Raw genomic sequence first — 11,103 nt, forward strand, 5'->3', positions numbered from 1 at the left:
ATATTGCCAGTACAACCTGACCTAAATAACCCTGTGCCTCACACTGTGTACCTCTCTGCACAACCATCCTCCCTTCACTTCTTCTCAACATCCGAGTAAAGACAAACCGCAGCATTATTTATAATACCTTCAGAGATTTAATGGGGTTTATCCAGTTCAGCTGCCACATCCTGATCTTGAACAGTGAAACAAAAACACCAGTCAGTAGAACAAATGCACAGACTGATGATCTGATCTCTATATATCTAGACCTTTACAGTATTCTTTAAATAGGATGTGGGAATAGGATATACATATAAAAAATATATATTTATAATACAAAATAATACTAATTCCGCATTGCCAGTCACTGATGGTGGGGAAACTGAGTTTATTAATCCTGGGATGAATTAATTTATGGGCTGACACTGATGTTTCTGTGTGTACTTCAAAATAGCACTGTTTGTTTTCAGCCCTAAGCTTCCTGGTGGAAAAGTCCAGGATAGGCTTACATGGAATGTAAAAGTTTGGAATTTGTTGTATGGTTTGTTGATCTGATTTGTTGAAGTTTGCCTGCGATAGGTGGCGATAGGGCGATGTTTCCTCTAATCACCTGCCAGGTAGTTTTTTGAAAAGACACAGTTTTTTCCAAACAGTTTCTAACAATACATCCCAGGTAGTTCTGTGTAATAAAACCATTCGTTGCAGTCAGGTTAACAAACGATGTCAGGGTTTTAGGAACAACAACAACCTCCTGATAGGTTTTCATACAGAAGACTGTGACCCTGTGGTTCTTCAGTCGACTGTGGTAGAAAATGGTTCTTGTGAGAATGTTTTCTTATATCAGGACGAACAGAACAACCTATATCGTTCTGTAACTTTGATTCGGAGAGAAGCATTCTCGTTGAATCAAATCCTTTTGTTGTGGTTTAGATTTCTTGCTGTTGTAGGTAAGAAACCTCAGCCAGTTTCCATTCCCACTGAGTGGACACAGTGAGCCTGTGTTATTTTTAGGGAGGGAGAGGGGGGGGTTGCTTTCTCTTTTTGACTTCAGGTGCCAGGCAACCTCTCTGCCCTTCACATTCCCCAGTTTCGGTCATGTGACCAGAGTTTGGCCAGAGCCAGCAGAGCATGACCAGTAAGACTCACAGAATGCCTTTTTTCTTTCCTATCTTCTTTCTTTTTTTTTTTTTTTTTTACAGTCAGCCAGGTTTAGGTATTTGATGAGATTCAGTTTCACCATAGCCTCAGGAGCTTTTGGTTTACTAGATTGCTGTTTGCTTACTTTTGTTGGTTTCAAAACCTCACTCTCTCCCTCTTAAACTCACATTTGAAACATTTCAAATAGTGTGTTTCAAAAAGTGTTTCAGTTGATATGCTGCCATTTAGAAACAGGAAACTGTGTAATTCTGGATGGCTGTGAAGTATACCTAATAATCAATGATTAGCTTAACAATGACCAAACATGCCTGAGGGTCTTAGACAATTCACTGGAACAGCACGGGAATTGCTGCTCACTGGTAAACACGAGCTTCCATCATGATGCTCTGTCACGCCTCTGTGTGGAAGACCTCAATGTATTTGCTGTTCAGTTATGTTTTGGTTAGAGTTACAGTATATGTAATCTCTACAACACTTGTAGAGATTTTAAAATGTGGAGTAGTGTTGCAGTTTGTTTAATTTCCATATAGAAATTGAGAAAACAGTCAATTTTAATCAGCAAATAAATACTGTTGCCTAAATTAGTAGTTCTCAGCCTTTTCTTTTACTAAGTGAACCCCTGAATTAGAGACATTTTATGGATATTTTATATTGTATTCAATGCATAACAATAACAGTGTAGAACAACTGTACAAATAGTGAACACAATAACTTCAGGGAGTTTGTGTAAAACAAGCAATTTAAATGAATTATTAGAAGATTATTTCCTGTGAATATTGCAACAGAGCTACGTTTTCTCTATTATGTATTTTTTTAAAGTCATTTTTAACAATCATACATACCTAATAGACGTCTTTTCTTCTGACAAATTCAGTGTTTTCTTCTCCCTGAAACTTGGCCATTGTTCTATTAGTTCTTTGATTGTTTTAACTTTGTACTCTTCTAATGCAGGACAAGACTATTTATCAAAGCGTGAGTTCAGATCTTCAAAGTTGAAATCTTAAATAATAATTTAAACTTTAAAATGAACTATTTAATTTGTTGTCTTCCCAGAAATTAACGACATGCTGAGATATATGCCTTGGCAATCCCTAGTAGGGTTCCTCAAAAAAGCCCTAAAATGAAAACTTATTGAATGCTTATCAGAATTATAACAAGCTCTAATCTGTATCATGACCAGATGTCAAGCTGTTCCTTGTCCTTTGTGAGAGGCGACATTGATATGGAGGTAAAAGGCAACTGTTAGGAAGTAATGGGATACAGCCAAAGGGACCTCTCCCATATTTACTATGAGATGTTCATTAAATTTTCAAGTCGCTTCCTTTGTCAGGTGTGACTGCATGTGTTTTTGAAATAGACTGAAAGGCTTGACTCATGTCTGTCATGGAAACTCTGTCTGATTGGTCTTTTTAATGTGCCAGAGTCTAGATAACAACGTGCTGCTTTGCTGTATCTCATCATTACACTAAGATCACAGAGATAGCATATTAAACAAGACAGTGGAAGACTGATGGGAAGTGAGATATATCCGTAAGCTTCTAGTTGGGACGATCAAGGCTGGTTCACTGGACGACTTTGAGCAAAGAATTTGGTGCATGAGGCATTTCTAATTTCACTAGTTCAGAGGCCGGCAGTAGAAGTTTGTGATGATACCGGGCAGCTCCCATAAATGAATGTGTGTAATAGTGTAAGTATGTGGCAGGGTGTTGGAAAGCCAAGCATCCAATGATAACTAAAGTCTAAAGGGTAAAAAACGAATAAATCATGTAACCTGTCTGGAAAGACTCCACTCCTCTGTGCTCACACTTCTCACCTCTGCCCGGTAACTGATCCAGTGGCTAATTGTTTAGAGCGTGTGTGGTTAAGTTGCCAGTTGCTGGTAACGTAGCCCTCGGTATTGAATGTCAGGGTACTCTTACGAAGGCACCTGGATAGAACGGACGGCGTCATTTTTGGTACCGGCTTAATGTCTCATGCTCGAGTGAATATGCTGTTACAAAATCTTAAATGGAGCATGATCTTAATGATCTCCTCCAGTTATGTATAACTACATATACAAATAGTCTTCTTGGAACAATAACAATGTGTGTCTGATATGTTTTTTCCACAAAAAAAAAGCATAATTTACCCATTAAGATCCTTAAAAAGTCATCTAGTCCTTCCTACTGCTAGAATCTATAAATATGCAAATTTAGTTCATTTCTAAACCTGCTGGACACAATATGTCTCCTACTTCACTATAAAGTCTATTCTCAGTGTATGTGCACTGGTGGCTTCAAGTTTCTACATCACACTTGTATAAGTTGCATACTGGATCAGGATTGACTTCCAAACTATTTGTTAAATCATGCTCCTTGACCCCGCCCCTTAAAATCAAAAAGATTGTCAGTGAGCACAGAGAAACTTTCCACTTTCCAAAGACGAATGTGAAAACATCCTTCTAGTGTCAAACTCTGCAAATACATCATTCTGCACAGTGAAGCTCAAACATCCAACTGGAACAAGAAGAAAAACATATTTTTGGAGGGGGACTTTAAAGCATAAGCAAATTAAAAGGTAATTTATTTTTTGAATGAAACACAATAAGACATACAGTATATTAAAAAACACGTCACGTTTATTAAAAAATAACACTTGTGAGATACATGTACTGCAGTTGTATATAATACACAGAGATAATTTCTTGTAATGGATGAATCCAGGTGCTTTTGTGCTGCCTCAGTGCACATTTCATCCTCCCCCCTTTACCACAATGAGCCAAAAGCTGCGTTGAATACAGTTATCATCTGTCTTGACTGTTAGGCCTACAGGTGAATAATGATACTCTTACTACTGTATTTACAACACATAATCTTGTTGATAACCCTGTTTTACCATTTAACACATCCAATTCTTGAATTTTGCATGCAGTGGTGCCTCGTTATAAAGGTGACACATGAAGCAGTCATGGTGGTTTGTATAAAAAAATTCAGTGGTAAACATTAAGAAGCCAGTACTGTATAAAAAGTATATAAGTGTACACTGATGAAAACATTTAGCATGTTGACTTTTAATATGACAGCGCATAATTGTTTGCTTTTCATTTTGAAACATGTTTTAAAGAAATGTCTGCTCATCCTGTCCTTTGCATGCTTTTTCAGCCTCTGAAAGACAGAGTCTAATTCAGAGATATGTTACATAAAGGGCAAAAATCAAACACATCCTTCATTACGGAGTCTCCTTATTTCCTTGAGCTCTTTTCTTCAGTACACCCCGTTTGATGTGGAGAGCAGGTTTGAGATTCAATAAGGTCTTTTCCTCTTTGACCTTCATTCATACATAGTCTTTCCTTTCTAGCCCTGGGCCACCTGCAGACCGTGGGGCAGAGTAAGCCATTCGTGAAGGGTTGTATCTGGTCTCACGTGGCGGGCAGGAGCAGCAGAGAAGTGCACCACCAAGAATTAGTAGGGCAGCAGCAGCCCAGCCGATGTACAGTGAAGCCCCCAGCTCCCTCCGCTGAGCGTCAGTAAGTAAAGGGTTGTAGAAGTCCCTGATTATGGTGTTGGCCGACCAGGAGACAGGAATGAGTTGCATGACCCCAGAAACAATGAAGAAAATCCCAGAGATGATCATCACCTTGGACTTGGATGCCTCATCGTCAATGCAGTTGGTGCATTTGGCCCCGGCGATTGCGATGAGCACAGCGAGGATGGCTAACAGGGCGGAGATGACGGTGAGGGCACGGGCAGCTTGGAGGTCTTGGGAGAGGGAGAGCATGGAGTCGTAGACCTTACACTGCATCTGGCCCGTGCTCTGGACCACGCAAGTCATCCACAGGCCCTCCCAGATGATCTGAGCCGTCACGATGTTACTGCCGATGAAGGCTGTCACCCTCCACATCGGGAGGGCGCACGCCACAATGGAAATAATCCATCCCAAAATGCATAGGGAGATGCCTATCAACTCCAACCCTATAGACATACTGAAAAGTCTTCCTCTTCTGCTGCTGAATATGTGTCACACCTGAGAGGAGATCACAGAAAAAGGGGAAGAGTCAAACAAAGACCCAACTACTAATTAACTTAATTTCAGGCCTTGCATCTGTGAGTGTGTGATGATCTGTTGCCTCGACTTCACCAGTATCCTTTATAAGGCAGATCAGGTGGAGGGGAGGAGTCCTTCAAGGAGCTTACATCACCAAAAGGGGAGGAAGGACCTGGACACACTGCTATCGGCTTACATGGCCAGCTTCACAATGGGCCTCGCCACAAAGAGGCCTTTTCAGCTGAAAGGGCACGCAAATTTTGCATATGTTGTTATAACCAAAGTAACACTTCTCAGGTGGATTAGGGCTTATTGTATGATTGAAAATAAGGGTATCCAGTTTTATGTTCAGCTGTTCTACAAGAAAAAGTTGATTGATATATTTGTTTTTTATCTTTATCGGCTATATCAAGTTATAAATGGAATCTGCCTTTTCAGAATCTGTGTATTTACAGTTTATTAGAAAGCAATACATTTAATTATTACTGAAATACTCTTGTTTCAGTTTTAAATAACTTATATATCACTTCTTCATAATCAGCCCAGGCTTGTTTATGCAGGACCTCTGTTCCTCAGTAACAGCCTCCTAACCTTTTTATTGTCACTGTGTAGTAAAAAACCTCCCATCTCCAAAATGCCAGTGCTTCAGGATGTTAAAAAAAAACCCTATCTTGCTTTCAGCTTAACTGCAGTTTATTTTTTTTTAAATCAAGAACAGAGGATTTGAAAAGTTGTCATAAGACCATGGATAGAGGAACTTTGTTAAACTTTACAGGAGTACGAACGTCTTCAGTTTAAGGATCACTTCGAGTTGGAGTTATGAGGCTTTCACCTGACAACAGTGTTATGTTTGATGGGCCTTAATGACTCTGTCTGTCTACAGAATGCCCTTGAAATTCTTCTGGGCTGGGACTGTCTCCCTAGAAATGCCCCCACCCCCGTGGCATTCTGTAACCCAATGTTGACAGCCCGCCCAGTCTCCCCCTGTGACATGAAACAGGTCCATTGTTTAGGAGAGCAGTTCAGATAGTTGAGTGTGGGGAAGCTGACAAAGTAGCGGTTCTTGTTATCATAGAACCAACAGACATATGGGAGACAGCCAGGTGGATAGGTGGTGTGATAGAGACTCCCAGTCGTCAACCTAATGACTGGGTATGCAGGGTGCATGGAATCAGACATTTTCTTTGCACCTGTTGATGTGAAGATCAAACATCTTACTGAATCTATTTTTGAATGTGTTGAATTTCACAATGGGTGTCAGTTTTGTGAAGTATAGCCGAATGTGCGACTGACCATGACATGACAAGAAAATAGGCCCAAAAAACGTATTGATTATTGTATTGTATTTTATATGATTTCCCTCATACTTTCAGCCTCGATAATAACAATGAAAAAGAAAATCTGAAAAAGTTTGAAAGACCAAAACAACTTAAGTTAAAAAACGTACTTTTAATCACAATAAAGTAACATGTCAGACATCAAAACATTTCAGATGAACTGATTTACAAAATGGATAATAACAATCTGCATTGTGTGGCTTTATGACAGGCTGAACAAACTGAAAGTTCTTTATAAAACAGACACAACGATAACAGTAAAAAAAAAAGGTACAATACAGATTCACTTATTCTCCAAATTTGCATCACACATTATACTTATTGTTTTCAGAAAGTATAAAATACAGGGCACACCACATCACTAACATATAGTTGTTAGCCTCAGTACTTCCAACAGCTCAAAGTCACGCACAAAAAATTGACAAAGGAAAACCAGTTTGGTGTAAGCTCTGTTGAAAAAAAGCTTACATTACATGGTGGAATGAATATCAGAGTTTTCCCCATCTCAACATAAAGATAGATGTGTATAAGTTATTTAAAAAATTACTGTCTTTTCCATGATGGAGAAGGCGTGAGAAAAGAGCAGGTGCGAGTTCAGACGTAGTCCCTCCTATCGTGGACACTTGGGGCGGTCGACCTGGTTTGGCCGTACATTATCTTTGATGGAGGCCCGTACCTTTTCTCAGGTTGCGGGGGGCAACTGGAGCAAAGGATACCCCCTCCAATGAGAAGAAATGCGGCTGCAGCCCAGCCCAGGTACAGAGCTGCACCAATCTCCCTCTTCTGTGACTCGGGTATAACTGGATTGTAGAACTCCATGATAATAGTATGGGCAGACCACGACACAGGAATCAGCTGGGTTAGAGACGCTAGGATGAAGGCCACCCCAGCAGCTATCATCACCCGAGCCTTGGCTAACTCTTCCTCCACACAGTTGGTGCATTTTGCCCCCATCATGGCCACCAGAAGTCCCAAAATGCCCACCAAAATCGAAATGATGGTGAGGGCACGGGCGGCCTGAAGATCTGCACTTAGAGCCAACATGGAGTCGTGGATTTTACACTGCATCTGACCAGTGCTCTGGACCACGCAGTTCATCCAGATGCCTTCCCAGGTGATCTGGGCTGTGACAATGTTCATCCCAATGAAAGCTGACACTCTCCACATGGGCAAGGCACAGGATACAATGGCTAGGATCCATCCCAGGACAGCTAGGGTCACTCCAAGTATCTCCAGTCCCACTGAAGGCATGTCTGAACTCTGTGTAAGTCAAAGTGCACAGAAGTCTTCTCTATCTCAGAAGTAGCTTGAATGAGTCTTCTCCTGTGAGCTGATGGCTCATATAAGCAGCAAATTTCTTTAGAGCAGAAGGTGGAGTCACTTGGTTATTGGCCAGGGAAGAGTTCAAATCACCTTCTGTCCCACCTTGTTTGAATGACCAAAAGCCCAGCCTTGGCATGTAAATGGCCTCAGATTAATCATTCAACTTCCTCTGTCCCGGTAGCTCTCCCACCTGTTTGGGTGAGGGGAGAGTAAACAGAGGGTGTGTATCCCAGGTCTGGAGTAGTTAAAGGATAACAGACATGGTAAAGATCAGTGGATGAATGATTGAAAGTGGAAGGCACCATATCAGCTCCTGCAGGTTTCTCATTGTAATGCTGTTTGACAGGTGTTTAGAAATCTGAATTGAATCCAAACAAAAATATTCCATCATTTTCTGTTTTGTGTTGTTGAACAACGTTGTGAATCATATTTTACTTCAATTATATATATTTTGTTTGAAGCTGAGGCAGAGAGAAAGATATGTTGGAAGTGGTGGGAAGGGGTTTAAGTGGGAGTGCTCTTAATATCTGAAGAGTGTTTGTATCTGTCTGGGGAGAGCCTCTGTAGCCTTCCAACAAATTTGATAAAACCATCATCCCAAGTTCTATGGAAAGCCTGACTTCCATTTACTGTAGCCATCATCTCTTATGATAGGAAATTAAATGTTTTTAGCTGTGGGTGTTTCTAGAGAAATTTCAAGTATATCAGTGTTATCAACAATTTTGTCATACAGAAGATAAAACCAGGACCTTGCTTGGGAGAATTAATCAATCCTGGGTTCAAAATACTGACTGAAGACAAGTGCAAATATTGCAGTAAGTGGGTAAGGAGTTATAGAAAAGCTATTTCAAAATATGAGAGAGAGACAACACCCACAATCCTTAACAATGCCTGACAGAGTCATTTAGCGAGCAAACTGTTCTGACACACAGTCCTTAAATAGAAGCTGTTCCCAGAAAACAGATTTTCAAATATCAGAAAAGATGTTGGGATGTGTGCACTATGTGAAGCTAAAAACAACTTTTCCTCACTCCCTAGCATGGGAAGTTAATAACTGAGACCACATGCGGGAACTGCAATGCAAACAACACAAACGAGGGGGGGCTCAGTATGCATGTGGAAGGCACAGGACTCTAATGACAATCATTTATGAATATCCTATGCATGTCTCTCAAGACATAGACATGTTTGTAATGATGATTCTCAGGACAAGTCATATAAAGAGAAAGCGAGCAAGTGTTTTGGAAGCTGAAACAATTGTCTGTGTACGTGTGCACAAGGGTGGGGGGTCTTATCAGTGTCCTTGTTCTGAAGGTCACAGTTCATCAGGAGTTTCAACCTTAGTTTAACTTTTGCGTGTGCCACAAAAAAAGACCCACACCTCCAGTAATTTTACCAGATTCCTTTATTATACACTGCACTGAATCTGCACAGCTCCTTTGTCAATCTGTACAGTTTACAAAAAAGAAAGACATTGTTAAGAAAAAGAGGCAACGTGATGTGGTGACTGTAGTCAAAAGCATTACAATGCTTTTAAACACAGGAGTATTTGATGATTGTGCAAAAAGCCAACATTATGTCACAAGTTTCTGATGGTTACTTGAGACCAAGAAGGAAACATTGGTGTTTCTGGAGAAATTTCAAGTATATCAGCGTTATCAACAATTTTGTCATAGAGAAACTAAAACCAGGACCTTGTTTTGGTGAATTAATAAATACTGGGTTCAAAATACTGATTAAAGACGAGTGCAAATATTGCAGTAAGTAGGTGAAGAGTTATGAAAATCTATTTCAGACATTTTTGAGAGAGACAACACCCACAATCCTTCCAGTAACAATGCCTGACAGATTTTTTTAGTGAGCAAGTATTCTGACACACACTCCTTAAATAGAAGTCGTTCCCATTATTCCTCTCCACACAAAAGAGATTTTCAAATATCAGAACAAAACCTAAATTAATTTCATGTAGAAACCACAAGATGATGAAATGTTAAATAACAATGTTGGGATGTGTGCACTATGAGAAGCTAGAAACTTTTCCTAGCTCCCTAGCATGGGAAGTTAATAACTCAGACCACATGCAGGAACTGCCATGCAAACAACAGGGGGGGGGCTCAGTATGCATGTGGAAGGCACACGGGACTCTGATGACAATCATTTATGAATATCCTATGCATGTCTCTCAAGACAAAGACGTGTGTAATAATTGTAATTGTAACAATTGTCTGTGTACGTTTGCACAAGGGTGGTGGTGGTGGTGGGGGGGGTCTTATCATTGTCCTTGTTCTGAAGGTCACAGTTCATCAGGAGTTTCAGCCTCAGTTTAACTTTTGCGTGTGCCACAAAAAAAGACGCAAACCTCCAGTAATTTTACCAGTTTCCCCTCATCATACACTGCACTGAATCTGCACAGAACCTTTGTTGATTTGTACAGGTTACAAAAAAGAAAGACATTGTAAAGAAAATGAGGCAACGTGATGTGGTGACTGTAGTGACAAGCATTACAATGCTTTTAAACACAGGAGTATTTGATGATTGTGCAAAAAGCCAACATTATGTCACAAGTTTCTGATGGTTAATTGAGGCCATGAAGTGATGTGCTCATATTTGTACACATCGTACTTCAGACAGTACTTCATACAGAGTTCCGTATTTCAGCAACACTACCATTGTTTGTTTGCATTTTGTTTCACTCCTATGAAGTGGGAGCTGGTGCTCTTATGGTAGACAATGCATTTTGTCTTTATCTCTAACTCAGCTGTTGCACTCCCCATTAACACATGACTGCACAGCTTGGCTCAGTAATACAATCCTCCCAGCACGGTCTGTGGACATTCAAAGTGAGTGTTCAGGATATCTAGAAGGTTAGCCTTTAGATCATTAACCTCATTGCTGAAGCCACAACAAGTTAAGAAAGCAAGAAATATTTTCAACCTGTATCTTTGTTTCTTGTTCTTCACGTTGTTGGTGACCCTAAATGCAGCAGGCCCACTGTCTACCTGCTGATGTGTTACCAAGTTTCTACAACAAATGATGTACTCGGTTTTGTTTTGCCATTTAGATATTTGAACATTTCCAGTGACTCTTTGAGCATGGAAATTTATTCTGGTGAATCCCACCTGAGGAGGAAGGTAAACAGTTGCAAACCACCTGATCAATAGAGTCTTTGTGGCTTAGTTTGGACTCGGTTACAGTGCGGGTTACATCCCCTCGCAGATGGAGACTTTTATCTCTTACTCAGTTTCGCTCTCACAAATGGCAGGCTACAATGGAAGGGGAG

General features: G+C 40.3%; 1 protein-coding gene across 1 annotated transcript; it reads right to left on the bottom strand.

The window, feature by feature from the left end:
• Window positions 1–3,735: 3,735 nt before the first annotated feature.
• On the bottom strand, window positions 3,736–7,887 carry LOC127362683 (claudin-3-like). The gene is made up of 2 exons (XM_051398731.1): window positions 7,291–7,887; window positions 3,736–5,125 (listed from the first exon to the last, which is right to left on the bottom strand). The coding sequence occupies exons 1-2, from the start codon at window positions 7,749–7,751 to the stop codon at window positions 4,453–4,455; spliced, it is 1,134 nt and encodes a 377-aa protein (XP_051254691.1). The 5' UTR covers window positions 7,752–7,887; the 3' UTR covers window positions 3,736–4,452.
• Window positions 7,888–11,103: the final 3,216 nt, after the last annotated feature.

This window comes from Dicentrarchus labrax, unplaced genomic scaffold, assembly GCF_905237075.1.
Source record: "Dicentrarchus labrax unplaced genomic scaffold, dlabrax2021, whole genome shotgun sequence".
Lineage (NCBI taxonomy): Eukaryota > Metazoa > Chordata > Actinopteri > Moronidae > Dicentrarchus > Dicentrarchus labrax.

Coding starts and splice junctions, on each gene's coding strand:
- LOC127362683 (XM_051398731.1), bottom strand. CDS start 7,751: ATGCCTTCAGTGGGACTGGAGATACTTGGAGTGACCCTAGCTGTCCTG. Junction 5,126..7,290: donor TACAATCCAGTTATACCCGA/GTCACAGAAGAG, acceptor ACACATATTCAG/CAGCAGAAGAGGAAGACTTT.